The 17,953-nt window shown below is 37.2% G+C and overlaps 2 protein-coding genes across 9 annotated transcripts in view; one reads left to right on the top strand and one right to left on the bottom strand.

Moving 5' to 3' along the window:
- LOC309632377 (uncharacterized protein) overlaps positions 1-17,953 on the bottom strand; it is a gene marked incomplete at its 5' end in the record, with an annotated part of 97,977 nt that overhangs the window by 7,338 nt on the left and 72,686 nt on the right. The window lies entirely within an intron of this gene.
- The window catches only part of LHFPL3 (LHFPL tetraspan subfamily member 3), a 602,509-nt gene that overhangs the window by 543,860 nt on the left and 40,696 nt on the right, over positions 1-17,953 (top strand). For 3 of the 5 annotated variants that reach the window (XM_082399910.1, XM_082399909.1, XM_082399906.1), the window contains one exon: positions 661-2,990. The exons of the other annotated variants lie outside the window; for them this stretch is intronic. Coding sequence is in view for 1 of the 3 variants with exons in the window: in XM_082399906.1 (XP_082256032.1) it covers positions 661-689 (29 nt within the window). In the remaining 2 variants the exon portion in view is untranslated. Of the gene's footprint in view, positions 1-660; positions 2,991-17,953 lie in introns of those variants that run through there. 5 annotated transcript variants of the gene reach the window in all.

The raw sequence follows: 17,953 nt of genomic DNA, 5'->3' as shown, positions 1-17,953 counted from the left end.
GACTGGAGAGGAATGAGAATGGAATGGAATATTGTGCAGTCATGAGAAACTGATGCTGATGATGCAGAGTGCAAACGCAGGAAATGTAATGTTTTTAATATAATGTTAAAAATGTCATCTATACTGTGATTCCTACTATACCAAATAAGTGCACATTTAGATAAGAAATAGAAAGAGACATGGGAAGAAAACCGTTCATGTCTCAAGGTGATTGGATCATGGATGATTCATCTTTATAATCATTCTTTCTGTAGCTGTTACAATGTTGATTGGATAATAAAGTAAAACTTGGAAGGAAAAGGAAAATACTCAAGGAGACATTTTCTATGCCAGGCAGAAAAATCAATGATGCTTGGGATCATTCTGCCTTCTTCCTTGCTCTTTCAAAGCAGCCTGTAATCTTCACCCACACATAGGGAATATGCATGTCTGGGTTATCAGGGGATCCCCTCACCAGGAAGACTGTGCTGTTTGTTTAATGGACCAGAAACCTCAAACTTTTCAGTCTTTTTTGATAACAAATCTAAAGTGCATTGGAACCATTTGTTGGTGTGGTTTTTCCGTGACAAATATGCACAAAAATCTTGAGGACAGAAAATGATGCATTTCTTCTTTCTCTCTTTTGTCTTTCTCTTCCCCACCCCTTACCCCCTTCTGCAGTTCTGCTAAGCCAATATTCTCTAGAATGAGCACAAAACAAATCAAATAACAGCTAAACAAATTGAATAACAGCTTTTGTACATCAACATTGAGAAGGAAGACGCTTGGGAGAGATCAGAGTACCAAGATGGATATGGGCGAGAGTGAAGCATCCACTGTCAAAGCACCTTCTAAATCTAGAGCGGCAGAGATGGGAGTGATTTTCTGGAAGGAGATGTGATCACGGATTAAACACCAGCTCATTGGAAACTATCATTGAATAAGAGCAGATAATATTCATGAGAAATCACATTCAGGAAATATTTTAAGGAAAAGGAATATAAATGTGCTAGAATTAATATGTAAAATATATATGTACCGAAGTTTGTAAACTGTCCTTTTTTAATCAAACAGAAAACAAAAAGCTTTAACCTTTAAAGATTATTTTAAAAAAGGCAGTCCATCCTAAATTATTCCTATTTCAATAGCCAAGAAGCTGATCAAGCATCAGTTATGGAGGAAGCATCTTAGAAAATGCCTGTGAATGTTTTCATAGGAGCCATGACCTTTGGTTCCCATGTCTGCCGTTCATTTATGTCACTGTGTAATTAGTTAAAACCACTCGGTTAAGAGATGTAACGCTTCAAACTTTTTACCAAGTCTGTGTTCAGTTTAATCTGTCTGTACACGTTATTACTGAGAAAGTGTTTCTGACATATACTGTTACTCCATCAAGCTGTATATTACAGGAAGTACATCTTTACATCATAGTTTCCCGAGCAACGTAGATTTCCCTATCTTTCAGGAAACAGCATCAAGGAACTCTGAAAAATATAGAAAGCTCATTTTCACCTTGGATGCTTACATATAATGTATAGGCTGCTATCAAATAAACACTTTTTCTAATTCTCCCTAATATATGCATAGGAATTTAATATACTTTAAATAGCATCTAAAATACCTTCTTTTTTTCTATTTCTTTGCCATACATAACATCAGAAATCCATATCCTTTCTTTCCCTTACTGACAGGCACTCATTTTTATTTTAAAAAAACACCATTCCATTAAACCCATTTCTAAATGATAGTAAGTGGTACTAACAAAATAAATAATAATTTAATAGCCTTAGAAATAAATGAATATAAACTTATACAGGTCAAAGAAACTTGATAGGAGTAAGTTGCCTTTTTGTTTACTAATGTTGGTTTCAAGAAAACTCAATTGTTTTTTAGTTGGTTGGCATTTAGAAGTAGTGACAAATGATCAGTTGTCTTCAACAGTCTTTTGCTCCCAGGCTTCCCCCGCCATCACCCTCACCACGTATCCTGCCAATATGCAACAACAGAAAAATATTTAATATTGAAGTAGCCAATTGCTTGAGAACGAAAACAAGCTAAAACGTATGTGTGTGGTAATCAGTGTAAACCAAACCATGTGCTATACCTGAGCAGAAAACATGAACATGTAGAATGCCTTCATTTTTAGACTCAAAATTAAGATCCAATTAGTATATATCACTGGAAGAGCAGACAGAGGATAATACAAGAAGAATCAAGCAAGGTACAGATCATGGTTGTTTTCTCTTACCCTGTCTCTATTAGGACCACACTCCTAGTTTTGCCAAATGTTTCTGGTACTACATCTTTTCACCATAAATGAGATTATGTTTCAAATGGCTAAAAAGTATATTACAGATACAGTCAAATATGTGAAACTCAACTCACAAAGATATGGATTTTCTAAAGAACCAAATTAGGGGAATACTTATTATCTCTAAAGTATTAGCCGTTCTGGGAGTTATTTGTTGCTTTAAATATTAACTCTCCCACTGCATTCAAAACACCCTGCTTACTAAATTTAATTACACACAACTTTTCAAGAATTCATTTTTGATTTAAAGGGAGGTACCTCTCTACTTTATCTATAATGAAAATAGAAGGTATTGGCTTTCTCTAATCCATGTAAATTACAGATTCCACTGGGAGTCCTACAACACTAATAGTGGTGTTTATGAACATGAAAAAGTGCTTCCTACCCACATGCGGATGTTTTTAAGAAATTTTTTCCATACAACCTAAGTGTAATTTAGCATACCATAGTGCTCTGAAGATGGGTCATTGACAATGTACCATTTGTACATAGGTAATACACATGTAAGTCACTAAATGTTAAGTATACGAAGTATGTTTTTATCTTTTTTAAAAAAAGTGACTCCCTTTCTCATTCTGTTCTGTTGTATTGCGTCCAAAAGTTGTGTGTAATTTTTTTAAGGTCCAGGATATAAAGAAATTTGTTGGAATATCTGAATTTCTGTAAAAAATAAAAATAAGATTTTGTTATTTAAAAGATTGTTTGGTGGTGTGGCACACATTTGGTATATTCAGCATCTGTCTTTGTCCAGTGATCCAGTGACAGGTGATGATTTGACTGAAATAACTATCTTCGGAAAATCTCCTTGCTGTCAGATTCCATAATATTTGTCAACAGCAGACACTTATTGGATGTGCAGGACCCTCATCATGTGGAAAGCACGATTAACATCTTCAAAGCCTCTTCTCGCCAAGTGTAGATACACCTCAAGCTACATCTTTATAGACTCAGTGGAATGAAAGTGATAAATGAATAGCCAGACTGTTAAGTAAAACCTGACATGAAATATTCTGAAACATCCAATTAATTGCTCCATCTCGACTTCTGCATATTGAAAACAGCCACCTGTTCCTCAGACATGAGCAGCCCTTTCACAGTGGTTCATATTGAGTGTGTGTTGTCTGGGTAGGTCCCAATGCCAGATCCTTCATTTACTGTATGACCCTAGACAACTCTAAGCCTCAATGTCCTCACCTATTAAATGAACACAAATAGTAATGCCTGGGCCCCATAGTGTTGTTGTGAGGCTATAAATTAAGGTATAGTGCTGTGCTGGTGCTTGACTTGTAGGAAATATTCAAAGAATTTTAATTCCTTCCCTCCTACTATAGGCAAGACATTGAAGAAGAAAAGAAACATAAAACACAGCCTCTGCTCTCAAAATGTCGAAGATAATTAGAGTAACATTTATGGGTAAGGATTGAAAACTCAATACCTTCCAGAGCCAGGGAGATAAGAAAATTACCAGAGCAAAGCAAACTGGGATGGGGAGATAATAGGAAGTAGGGGGCACTGTGGAGCACTGGAGAGCCTAGGTCTTGTCTAAAGAGATGACATTGCCAATACTCAGCTCTAGTCATTCACCAAATATGCACTGAGTCGCTGCTGTGTGTCAGGAACTGTTCTAAACCCTGGGAGGATAGTGGCAAACCAGACAAACAAGGTCCCTGCTCTTGTAGGTCTCATGTTCTAGTAGGAAAAGAGATAATAAATGGGAAAATGTCAGTTAATGATAATAGGTACCCTAGAGGGAATTAAAACATGGTGATGAGATGCAGAAGTAGGGAGGTGAATCAAGGAAGACTGCTCTGAAAAGGTGGCATTTAAAGTGAGACCTGAATGATAAGAACAAGCCAGCCAGGGGGAGCCACTAGTGTAATGGCTCTAAGGCAGGAATAAGGTCACTACTCGTGAGGAGCAGCAAGGTGGCAGGGAGGGGATGTGAGCTGTGCCAGGAACCAGCTTCTGGTTTGGTAGGCCAGAATGGATGGTACATTTTTTAAGTGTTAGAGAAAGCCATTTGAGGGTCTTAATAGGAGAGAGATGGAAACCATCTTACATTTTTAAAAGATTACTCTTGGCTTCTGCTTCTAGCAGTATGACCTAGGTACTCTAAAAAGCCTTCCTCACATTATTCTACCAAGTCTTGGATAAATTACAATGAGCTTATTTTAATTTTTAAAAATTTTTTATTTTGTATTGGAGTATAGTTGATTTACAGTGTTGTGTTTCGGGTGTACAGCAAAGTGATTTAGTTACACATATTCACATATCTTTTTTTTTTTTTACTTTCAGTAAGATATAATTAAAAGGAGAAAAAATGAAATAATTTCACATCACTCCATGGAATACCACTCAGTGAAATAAACTACATTAATGAAAGTAGCTCTAGAAAATATTTTTCTTGACAATTTCTGTCAACACTGGTATAAACTTAATTATTACGATTGTATTTATAAGTATATATGCAAGACTCAGGAACTAAGTGATCACTTCATGCAGAGATGTAGAACAACTGTATTTCTATTCTTAGAAACAACAGGAACTTCATTTTTCATTTTAGCTGATGACAGCAATATTCTTTTTTTTTGTTTGGTTAGATGATTTATTTTTTCAAATAGTTCGCACAGTAATTAAGTTTATAAGTCCATATCTATTCTTTTTCAGATTCTTTTTCCATATAGGTTACTGCAGAGTACTGAGTAGAGTTCTCTGTGCTATATAGTAGGTGCTTGTTGATTATTTTATATATAGTAGGATATGTATGTTAATCCCAACCTCATAGTTTATCCCTCCCCCCACTTTCTCCTTTGGTAACCATAAGTTTGTTTTCTAAGTCTGTGAGTCTGTTTCTGTTTTGTAAATAAGTTCATTTGTATCTTTTTTTTTAGATTCCATATATAAGTGATATCATATGACATTTGCCTTTCTCTGTCTGACTTACATCACTTAGTACGATAATCTCTAGGTCTAACCATGTTGCCACAAATGGCATTATTTCATTCTTTTTTTTTTTTTTTTGTCCCATCTTTCCCCTTCATGCTGCAGACTGCAAAATCCATCTCCACTCCAGACCCACACACTGTGCTCCTGCAGGAAATGATGTCGGCCCCAGATTCAATTCCCAGAGCCCTGCCCTAGGTCAGGTCAGGGGAGACTGGTCATCGGGTTGAAACAACCTGGGGCTAATCTAGGACAAAGCCACCAGCAAAACCAAAATAAAAAGCCATCTGGGTTTTTCTGCGTTGACCTTAGACAGAACCAGTGTTCTCCATTGTAGAGTTCCCGAGTTTCTCTTCCCTATGTTTCTCATTCCCTGCTCTTTTGTTGGAAGTAAGCCGCTAAGCCCAGCCCACACTCTAGGGGACTCATCTGGCTTTATCATCAGTAGAAGAAGAGATAATAGCTCTCCTTTACTGAGTGACCGCCATTATGTTTCAGGTACTATCCAGGCTGCAGAACACACACTAGTTCAATTCAGTTTTAATTCCCACAACACTCGGAGCTTGGTGGTCTTATCCACATTTGAACGACTAAGACATTGAGGCGTAAATAGATAACTGACTTGCTCACAGTGGCAGCTCTTGTGCTTGAACCAGGCCTGTTCGACTCCTCCAACGGTCACTTGCAAAGGCAGTACCAGCCCCAGTGTTTGCAAAACTCTTCAGCTCAAAAGCCAAATTGGGGTTGGTGCTGACAGAAAGTCAGAGAGAGTACACAGAAAAAAAAAAAAAAAATCTCATTCTTTTTTATGGCTGAGTAATATTCCATTGTATATATGTACCACATCTTCTTTATCCATTCATCTGTCAATGGACATTTAGGTTGCTTCCGTGTCTTGGCTATTGTAAATAGTGCTGCAGTGAACATTGGGGTGTATGTATCTTTTTGAATTATTGTTTTCTCCACATATATGCCCAGCAGTGCAATTGCTGGATCAAATGGTAGCTCTATTTTTAGTTTTTTAAGGAACCTCCATACTCTTCTCCATAGTGGCTGTACCAGTTTACATTCCCACCAGCAATGCAAGAGGGTTCCCTTTTCTCCACACCCTCTCCAGCATTTATTGCTTGTAGACTTCTTGATGATGACCATTCTGACTGGTGTGAGGTGATACCTCGTTGTAGTTTTGATTTGCATTTCGCTAATAATAAGCAATGTTGAGCATCTTTTCATGTGCCTGTTGGCCATCTGTATGTCTTCTTTGGAGAAATGTCTATTTAGTCCTTCCACCCATTTTTTGATCGGGTTGTTTGTTGTTTTGATATTGAGCTGCATGAGCTATTTGTATGTTTGGAGATTAATCCCTGTGGGTCGCTTCATTTGCAAGTATTTTCTCCCATTCTGTAGGTTGTCTTTCTGTTTTGTTTATGGTTTCCTTTGTTGTGCAAAAACTTTTAACTTTAATTACGTCCCATTTGTTTATTTTTGTTACAGTGAGCTTATTTTTAATACACAGCTTGGCTTGCAAGGAAGTAAGAGAAATCCCAAAGTCATAAAAAAGAAAAAGAGTAAAAAGTAGCATGCAGTGTAAGCAAATACAAAATCCATATATCAGAGTAGGGAATGGGAGGAGGCTAAGCCTTGGGCCACTGGAAGTAGATGGGCTAAATTTGAGAATCTCACCCTAGACCAGGACATTTGAAGATGGGCATAACCTTAGACAAGGGTGGCCTAGGAAGAATATTCATGCTAGCAAACCAAAGAAGCTTATCAAGAAGTCTGTCTCCACACTGATTCTAGATAGGGTGAAAAAGAAAAAGAGGAATAGTCACCCTCTGAAATTTTTAACCCATGAAACTGGCCCCCTCTAGTCTGGAATTCAATCTTACACTCTCCTTATGATCAAAGAAACTCCAAACCAAGAAATCAAAGCACTTGCTAGAGCACTGGTAGCTGGCAGATCTCAGGCACACAGATCTCACCAATTATGTTCAACAAAGTAAGTGCTCACAATATTAAAATTACTAAACACACAAATAAACCATGAGACAGAATCATCAGAAATAATTAACAGATTTATTGTCCCAGAGATTTTAGATGTTGGAATTACTAGATAGAGAATAAATATAATCATGTTTTATATGTAAAGAAATAAAGGTGATTTCTAAAATATAAAGAATCCATTAGATACAACCAGATAGATTTGAAGGAAAATGCTTAGAATTGAAAAATATGATCCCTGAAATTTAAAATATAATTTGTAAATTAAATATAAATTAGATGTAATTGAAGAGGAAAGTTGTGAACTAGAAGACAAATCTAAAGAAATTTCCCAGAATGAAATACAGAAAGCCAAGGGGTTGGAAAACGAAAAGAGGCTAAGAATCAGGGAAGATATATGTGTCTAATCAGAGTCCCACAGGAGAAATAAAATAATGGAAAGACAATATTTGAATAGAAATTGTTTGAAAATTTTCCATAAATGATGAAAGATATGAATCCACACATATAGAAAGCATGATAGATATCAAGCAAGATAAATGAAAAGTAAATTCAAGCATGACAGTAAAAGTGTAGTCCAAAGATAGAGGAACTGCCATAAAAGTAACCAAAGAGAAATGTATACCACCTACAAAAGAACAATTTCTAGACTGATAATAAATACCAGAGACATTAGCATAATTTATTCAAAGTGCTGAAGTAAAATAATTGTCAGTCTGAAACTGTGTTTCAGCAAAACTCGTTTTTCTAATTAACTGTTTTTTAAAAAATTTCAGTTGATGTACAATATTATATAGCAAAACTCTTTTTTAAGACCAAAGATGGAATACAATCATTTTCAGATAAACAAAACCTAAGGGGATTTACTAGCAATAGACCAACACGGATAAAATTTCTGAAAATGAGTCAAGAAGTATGGTTTGAGGGACTTCCCTGGTGGCGCAGTGGTTAAGAATCTGCCTGCCAATGCGGGGGACATGGGTTCGAGCCCTGGTCTGGGAAGATCCCATATGCCATGGAGCAACTAAGCCCATGCGCTACAACTGTTGAGCCTGCACTCTAGAGCCTGCGAGCCACAATGACTGAGTCCGTGAGCCACAACTACTGAAGCCCACGTGCCTAGAGCCTGTGCTCCACAACAAGAGAAGCCACTGCAATGAGAAGCCTGTGCACCACAATGAAGAGTAGCCCCTGCTCGCCGCAACTAGAGAGAGCCTGCGTGCAGCAACAAAGACCCAATGCAGCCAAAAATAAATAAATAAAATTAATTAATTAATTAATTTTTTAAAAAAGAAGTAAGGTTTGAGATTCAAAAAGGAATAGAGAGCAAAGAATTTGGGACATGTGAATAAATCTGAACAAACATTGTACAAATTAATAATAAAAAATTAATTTGTGGAATGAAAAAAGACAACTAAAATACTGGCTAACAATAACACATAAATTAGGATGAGATAATCAGAGTTTAAGAAATGTGTATTAATTGGGAAGAGAGTTGAGATATAGATGAATAATAGCTCACAACTGATTGTTTATAATGCACCAGACATATGTAATAACTCACTTAACCCTCGTAACAACCTTCTGAGTTAGATACTATAGTTATCCTCAGTTTACAGATAAAAGAAGTGGCACAGAGTTTAAATAATTTACCCAAGGTCACACAGCTAGTAAGCAAAGAGCTGGGTTCAAACCCAGGTAATATAACTCTAAAATGGATACACTGTATAGTATTCTCTGTGCTGTTTTTAGAAAGTTAAAAATAAATGATAAAAATTTTAAATAAACAGTAGAAGATATAGTTTCAAAACAATGAGGGGAAGTGGAATAAGAAAGAAAAAAACACTAAATAAGTACAAAAGAAAGCTCTCCCAAAAAAACAAAAAAGTAGAAAAAGCAGAACAAATAAAATGCACAATGTAAGATAGAAAAAAATAAAACCAAATTAGATAACATAATAAACAGAAGTAGATTAAAATTAGTTAAAAGAGAGATTTTGAGATTGGATTTTTTAAAACCCATCAATATGCTGTTTACAAGAGACATATAAAACATAAGGACACAGAAAAATTAAAAATAAAAAGTTCCTTATGTGCTACACCTCAATTTTTTAAAATGTTAACATCCCACAAAGAAAATAACTATCAAACTTTGAATGAACAGATTATTTAAATCTAGTACACAATTACCCAGAGAACAGAAAGAAGCAATGGTCCTACAGGTCATTCTGAGGACAGTTTGAAAAAGGAAAACTACAGGCCCCTCTGTACCCTAATAGGAAGAGCATTCTGAAATATATCTATTTAAATCTCCACATTAAGAGGCTAAAAGATAAAAAACCATATGATTGCCTGATAAATGCAAAAAAAAATCATTTGATAAAACTTAAAACCCGTCTATGATAATAAGAATTTTTACAAAAGTAGGAATGAGGACAATTTTCCTTTACCTAAGAAACAATTTCTATCAAACAATATACTTTTACTTGGAATTATGACAGGTAAAAAGTAGTCCCTTAAAATAAAGAACAAGACAGATAAGCCCACCATCAGTACCTTTGTTGATACTGCATAATCTTCGCCAGCAGAGTAAAACAAGAAATAGAAGTAAAAGGGAAAAGAATATGAAAAGCAAAACGAAACTATCATCATTTTATGATGATAATTACTCTCATAAAAGATACAGGTAAATATTATTAGAATCTATAAGAAATTAATTAAATGACTAGATTTAAGATCAAAATATAAACATCACATTTCTAAAAAAAAAAAAAAAAAAAAACTGGGGAAGTAAAAGGGAAAAACTCAAGCATTTTTTTCTGTATAAACTGTTCCATGGATAATGAACTAGTAGGCAAAGGGAAGCATCTCATACAATTATTCAAAGTAATACATGAAAGCAAAATGGTAGAAATAGAATATCATCTTTTTGCAACCGACAATGAATTAATGAGTCTAAACATTGAGTATCAATGGCTGCTAATATGTTTTTAAAAGAGTGAAAACCAGACTTCCTGAAAAAAGAACATAAATGGATAAAACCTGAGCCTCATGAAGCATCTGGATCAAGCTGCCAATTTCTAAGACGTACAGAGGCCACAGGAACATGATGGACTATAGCATGAGTGCGCAACCAGGAAAATCCACACTGTAGAACTCTGTGTCCAACAGACTGAGTTTGCAACAGATGAGGTGTAGGGAAAAGAAAGGATGGAGGGAGAATCCGTAGATTAAAAGAGACTTAAAAGACATAACAAGGTGTTTTTAAAAAAAAAAACAGGCAAGACTAAATTATAGGGTAAAAAAATGCAAGGGAGAGATTGCTATGAAAGACAGGATAGTGGTTATCTAGGGGGAAGAGAGAGAACTGTGAACTGCTTGGGTTATATAATAGAGCGACTTCTGAGATGACAGGAAAAGTTGTTTCTTGACCTGGATAGTGGCTACAGTGTATCCATCTTATAGTTATCCACTAAGCTCTGCATTTGTTTCATTTAGTGTTCTGTTTCTATGCTTTACTTTACAATTTAGAAGTTTTTAAAAGTTTTTTAAGAAGCTGTATTTCTCTATCACACAGCAAGCAATTAGAAAACATAGTTTCAAAAAAATATATTATTAACTCATGATACCCAGGAATACATCTAGCAAAATATGTATAGAACCTTTATGGAAAAAATAATAAAACTTCAGTGAAAGACTTGAAAGAAAATATTTTTAAATATAGAGATATACTATATTCACTGATAGGAAAACTCATTAGCATTATGATCTGATTCTCCCCAAATTGGTTGTTGTTGGGAGACAATTCTACATGAGCCTCTTGTGTTTCTGAAGGTCTTGTGTGCAGAGACACTGACTGCTTTTATTCCAAGCTATCTTTTCAAGACTCTTTCTATAGCTAACAGCCTGGGAGGATATAGACAGGGTCTCCCTCCAGAGCAAGAGAGTAGATTTTTTATTGTTCTCTAAAAAGATAATGTCTCCCTCTGGGGCAAAGATCAGGCTGACCCATTGCCCATTATAAAAGATGCAGGTTCCCTAAGCTCAGTGTCCTCTCCTGTAATATAACCCACTGGACTGCAGTTACCACCCAGCCCTCTTCTCATAGCCCTCTGTCTGGAAACACGGCAAGGGGAACCAACACCAACACGCTGCTTGCTGTGCTATGAGTAATAGATCCCGTCCTTCGTCTGTGACCCAGGAGTCTCGTGTGTTCTGCCAGCATCAGTGAGACTGTGGCAGGCTAACTTATTCATTTGCAAGTAGGATAAATCTCAGACCCTTCACAGTTCCTCATAGTTAACCACTTGGGAAAAAAAGAGAAATTCGATACCTACTTACCTTGTACACAAAAATCTACTCCATATGAATTAAGGACTTAACTGTGAAAAGCAAAAATTTAACTTTTAGAAGAAAATATAACCTAAGAAAAGGGAAAGATTTATTGAACAAAACACAGAAATCATAAAGGAAATAATAAAGCCAACTAGATTAAAATAAAAGACTTCTGTTCATGAAAATATTCCATAAAGAAAGCTAAAAGCCACAAACTGGGAGAAAATATTTGTTAACTTTATTACTGGTAAAGGATAACAATACAGAATATATAAGAACTCTAGAAAATCAATTTCCTAAAAGCCAAAAAAAAAGGACAAAACAAACAAAAGATATGTACAGGAATTTAATAGGAAAGGAAACGAATGGCAGACATATGAAAAGATACTCAACTTCATTAGTAATTTTAAAATGTAAATTAATTGCACAATGATAATGTCCATTTTATTGGCATAAATTTAAAGCACTAGTATGATTTACAGCAATAGGATTTCTCATACTGTTAGTAAAAGTAAAATTTGGTATAATCACTTTGAAAGATAATTTGGCGTTATCTTGTAAAATTGAGCATTTGCATACACTAAATTCATCAATTCTATTTCTAGGTATATATGCTTGAGAAATTATTGCCCATAAGCACCAAAAAACATGTACAAAAATGGAAAATACAAATATTTATCAACAGAGAATAGATAGATTGTGGATTTATTTATGTGGATAATTAACTTATTAAATTGATTAATACTACTATAAGTATGGAAATGAATAAATATAAGTTACAAATATAAACATAAATGATTATATTATATTAGATATATACTTTTGAGTGGGAAAAAAAACAGCAGATACACTATGGCTCCATTTTTATAAATCTCAAAAACAAAGAAAAACTAAACTGTTTGTTTAGTGATAAATATCTATATGGTAAAACTATAAAGTTGTAAGTACAGAAATGATAAAAACAAATCTCATGATTGTGATTACTTCTGGAGAGTTGGGAGGGATTATAATCAAGGAAAGGTATACAGGCAATTTCAATAGTTCCAGATCTTAATTGAGTGGAATGCATGCATATATATAGATATATTTCAATGAAGATGTCAGCATTTTAAGAAAAAACAAGTTTTTAGATGAAAGCACTAACTGAATCTTTAAAATATACTTGACCATGCACAAACGGTAAATATTATTTTCTCTTAAACTGGAAGTAAATCTATATCTGTTAGAAATAATGCGGCCAAACAATGTGAATCTGAAGAATTTTGTTGCCAACACTTTATAGCAAGTATGTGAGCCAAAGTGATTTAAGTTTGTAAAAATGCAAAATAGTATAAACAAAACTTGTGCTATACCAGATTTGAACATCTAGTGAGAATAACATTCAGACTAAGTTTTCTGCATTGTGTTCTTTTTGCATTCATTTTTCACTTTTATTAAAGGTTCAGAACATACATATATATCACATTTTTGTATCAAATATTATCTAATGAAATAAGATAAAACAAATTGAATATTTAAAAAGGTAACTTGACAGTTGTGAGGAAAAGAGACAGTAGAAGCAGGGGCATTGGGGGAAGGCTATTGCAGTAGTCAAGGTAAGAGAAGGCGGTGGCTTCAACTAGAAGAGTCAGTGAAGATGGAAAGAGGTGGATAAACTTGGGATGGTGTTGCAGACTGGGTCTCCTGGGAAGCTGACTCTGAGAAAGATCAGGGTGAAATAAGTGTATTAATCAGGGCTCTTAGCATCAACACCCTTGACAGGGAAATAAAGGGAAAGGAAGGGAGCAGGATGGGCAGAGGAGAAGTTGGCTGTGTCTCAGTGAAGGCCTCAGCAGAGTCATCCTGTGTTAGGAGTCGGGCCTCAAGCGTCAGTCACTGTACATGGTTTGCTTACCCCCAGGAAAGGGGTGTGACCTTGAGTGTGGTGGCTCTCTTCAGGTGAGGGCAATTTCCAGAGAGGGCAGAGTGGCTGTGAGTTGGCAACACATCCAGCAGCTGTGGGCATAAGTCCCCTAGTCCCCTCTGAGGGGCACGTCACAGCATCTACTACAGATATGTGTTGGGGGAATAGGAGACTTGCTGATGGATTGAATGTGGAAGATGAGGAAAGAGAGCTACTGATTTTTTGCTCTGAGAGCAGATGGTGGTGCCATTTACTGACATAGGAAGAAGAGGAGGAGGAAGAGGTTTGGGAGATGGAATTCCAAAAACTCTTTTCTGTGATGTTTAAGATGCTTATTAAAAATTCAAGAGGGAGGCTTCCCTCGTGGTGCAGTGGTTGAGAATCTGCCTGCTAATGCAGGGGACACGGGTTCGAGCCCTGGTCTGGGAAGATCCCACATGTCGCGGAGCGACTAGGCCCATGAGCCACAACTACTGAGCCTGCGCGTCTGGAGCCTGTGCTCCGCAACAAGAGAGGCCACGATAGTGAGAGGCCCATGCACCGCGATGAAGAGTGGCCCCCGCTTGCCGCAACTAGAGAAAGCCCTTGCACAGAAACGAAGACCCAACACAGCCAAAAATAAATAAATACGTAAATAAAATTTTTTAAAAAATTCAAGAGGAGATGGCAAGTTAGATAGGCAGTTAGATGTAGACATGTGGACTCCTAGGGAGAAGTCCAGGGTAGAAAACAAAACAAAACAAAACAAATATAGTAGACATGACAAATAGATGACTTTTAAAGCTCTGAGACTGGATATGATCATTTAGGAAGAATATACAAATAGAGAAGAGGACCCTGACCAAGCCCAGACCACGCTGACTTTAGAAGTGGGGCAGAGGGACTTCCCTGGTGGTCCAGGGGTTAAGAATCCACCTTCCAATGCAGGGGATGTGGGTTTGATCCCTGGGTGGAGAACTAAGATCCCACATGCTGCGGGGCAACCAAGCCCACGTGCCGCAACTACTGAGCCTGCACACCACCACTAGAGAGCCCACATGCCCCAACTAGAGAGCCCACACGCTCTGGAGCCCATGTGCCCCAGCTAGAGAGAAGCCTGCATGCTGCAGCGAAGAGCCTGTGTGCCACAACTAAGACCTGATGCAGCCAAAAATAAATAAATAAACAAATATTTTTTTAAAAAACTGAACTCATCTTTTTTTTTAAAGACTAGTTTTTGTAAGTCAATTTATTTTTTAAAGTATTTTAACTTTATTTATTTATTTATTTATATTTATTTTTTGCTGCATTGGGTCTTCGTTGCTGCGCACAGGCTTTCTCTAGTTGCGGCAAGTGGGGGCTACTCTTCGTTGTGGTGCATAGGCTTCTCATTGCAGCGGCTTCTCTTGTTGTGGAGCACGGGCTCTAGGCGCGTGGGCTCAGTAGTTGTGGCTTGTGGGCTCTAGAGCACAGGCTCAGTAGTTGTGGCGCACGGGCTTAGTTGCTCCGCGGCATGTGGGATCTTCCCGGACCAGGGCTCGAACCCACGTCCCCTGCATTGGCAGGCAGATTCTTAACCACTGCGCCACCAAGGAAGCCCCAAAACTGAACTCATCTTTAAAAAAAAAAAAAAAAAAAGAAGTGGGGCATAGGACAGGAGCCAGCAAAGAAGGCTAAGAGAAACCCATGACATGGGGTATAATGGAAGCCAAGTACTGGGGAAAAAGTATTTCAAGAAGCAAAGAGTAATTAAGTGTCAAATGCTGCTGAAAGGTCAGGTAAGACAAAGCAGAGAGGAGACCACTGGATTTGGAAATTACGGGGGTAACTGGTGTCATTGACAAGAACAGTCTTTGTGAAATAATAGAAATAAAATATGAGCAGTGAATTAGGGAAAAGAGTTGAAATTGAGGAGGTGGAGGCAGCAATATAGACAACTTTTACAAGAAGTCAGTCATAGCCATTTGAATCTGAGAGACTAGGATTGGTTGCTAGCTTTTTGAGTTTCTCAAGATAAGATGGAATTTTTTATAATATCACTTGTCCAATAAGTTGGTACATTGTTCAACACAGTGCAGACCAACATTGTGAGGATCAAAAATACATCTAGGAATCAGGTTCAGCCAGGGGGTTATGAGTTTCTGACTTCCATCAAGAAGGCGAACTCTCAAAAAGTAAACTATTATAAATATTGTGGTAGAGCATGCTCCAGGACAGGTGAGTGAGTACAGGAAACTTGCGGAGGCTGGAATGCATAGAAAGTTGGGGAAGGTTCACTTAAAATGACCCCAGAGAGGAAGGCAAGCCTCAGATGGACTTTCTCAAAGTCAAGATTGAAGGAGGAGGAAGAAAAAATTGCTGGCAAACGCTTGTGGCCAAATCACCTATCCTCCGATGTAGCATTTATCAGCACTAACACTTACATTCTGATTTCCGTGTGGCCCTCTCATTGATGTTATTTAGGTCCGAGAGCCAGATTGTCAATGGCTTTTCATTTCAGCTACTTTGATGTTTGGACTTTATTCTGCAGACAATAGGAAACCATTGAAAGTTTTTGAATAGGGGAAAGATATATAATCAAAGTGAGTTTTTAACAGGATTATTTCTTCATCAGTGAGCAGGATGGAGTCAAGCAAGGCTAGGTTAGAAGCAGAAAGTCCATGTAGGAGATTTTTCTGGTTGTGGAAATGGAGAGTAAGAGGTGAAGATTGATGGGTGTGGGGCATTAGAAAACAAAGACAGTGCTCAGTCTACATTAGTGTGTGTGTGTGTGTGTGTGTGTGTGTGTGTCGGGGGAAGGGAGGAAGGGTGACAGTGGGGTTGGGTGGGCCGACATGTCAAAAGCAATAATAGCCAATATATGGATGGCACAATATAGCTTACAAGTGCTTGCACATCCATTATCTCATTTGCCCTCACCACACCCTTGTGAGCTCTTATTATGCCCATTTAACAAATGTGGAATCTGAGGCTCAGAGAGGTTAAATGATTTGCCCATAAGGTCACAAGATGTTGTTGACCATGGGTGTCCTCACTCCGTGTTTTGACAATGGCTTTCAGATACACTTTGGCTCTTGATGGTCTGCGGGCAGGAGTCAGCCTGTGTTTGCCTTTCGAAAGGCATGTCCTGAAATTTCAGTTTCTTGGAGGGACTGGCTGGATTCCATTTCTTTGACGCTGGTTCCCTGTGAACTTTCTAGAAGAGACTATAATTTACATATGACAGCTGGAGAGAAAAAAAGAAAGAATCCATTTCTAAGTTAGTTTTCCATTTTGACTCCAGGCCTTCTCTGAAATGAAACATTATTTCTCTCTCCTAGGCAGGGTAACAGTTAGATCATTAAAATTCTCATCCTGTGAGAGCCAAACCTTGGTGAACTGAGATGAGAAAATGCATTTACCTCTCTTCTCACTGCCTGCCATTCACTCTCTCAAGTAAAAAGCTGGGGATTCCCTTCTAATGGGTGAGATCTATTTCATTATCTCAACCACAAGTCGATAGGCCCAGGGGCTCAGATGTCAAAACAACCTGTGGGTCAATTCTAGCTTCCTGAATTACTTAAATACTGGCTTTTTCTCTGGCATTAACTGAGAGGAACTTCCCCAAGGACTAAATTGACAGCTGTATTTTCAATTATGGACTAAAGGCTGCTTCTTATCCAAACCAAGATGGCCGACTGAAAGAATCCCAGAAGTATGTGGATGTGATGTTACCTTGCTGATGCACTTTCTCAAGTCAAAATATTTACTTAAAACTTTGTCTTCCTCCAAAGCAGGAATTTCTAAAACTTTAGAAGCAGCTTTCCTTATAAAAGCCTTTACACTTTTCAGGTCTTTTAACTTTAAAAAGCTTGTGAATTCTCTTCTAGGTGATTAAAACCCATTTTGAATTAAATACAGTTGCCCTGATCTTGTCAAAAATGATGGTGCTTTCCTAGAGCTTAATTTACTATACAGAATTAGAAAGCAGTTGGATTTTTTAAAATTGATTTATACTGCCATCTAGTGATACATTTCATTGCAAATTTCAACACCCTAGAGTACATTTCGGTAGGTCTGCTAGGTTACCCTTAAAAACTTAGTAGAATCGAGGATTTATGCTTCCAAATAGAAAGCAAACTAGCTCCTCTACACAGCGTACAAGGCCCCTCTCATATACAAAGGCTAAGAAAAAAATTTTAACACAGATATAGAAGGGAGCTCCCAACAGAGGTCCTGTTAAACCACAGAGGCTTCTTACATTAGCTTTTTCACTTATATCTTTGATTTTTATCGTAATTATCCCACATAAGCTGTTTATTTCTCCTAGGCAAATAAATTCACTCCTGGCTGACTAATTTAATGGCCACTCCATTTGAAAAAGTAGAATTGCATACAGGTTAAACATATGGGAGCTACCATGATGTTGTCCAGGTTCAAATCCTAGCTCAGAATCTGCAATCTGTGTGCCCTTGGAGAGTTATAAAACACCCCCATGGGCTTCCCTGGTGGCACAGTGGTTAG

This window comes from Balaenoptera borealis (genome assembly GCF_965194805.1).
Source record: "Balaenoptera borealis genome assembly, chromosome: 7".
Taxonomy (NCBI): Eukaryota; Metazoa; Chordata; class Mammalia; order Artiodactyla; family Balaenopteridae; genus Balaenoptera; species Balaenoptera borealis.
The sequence above is the reverse complement of the archived record's forward strand: the minus strand, read 5'-3'. Positions and strand labels throughout refer to the sequence as shown.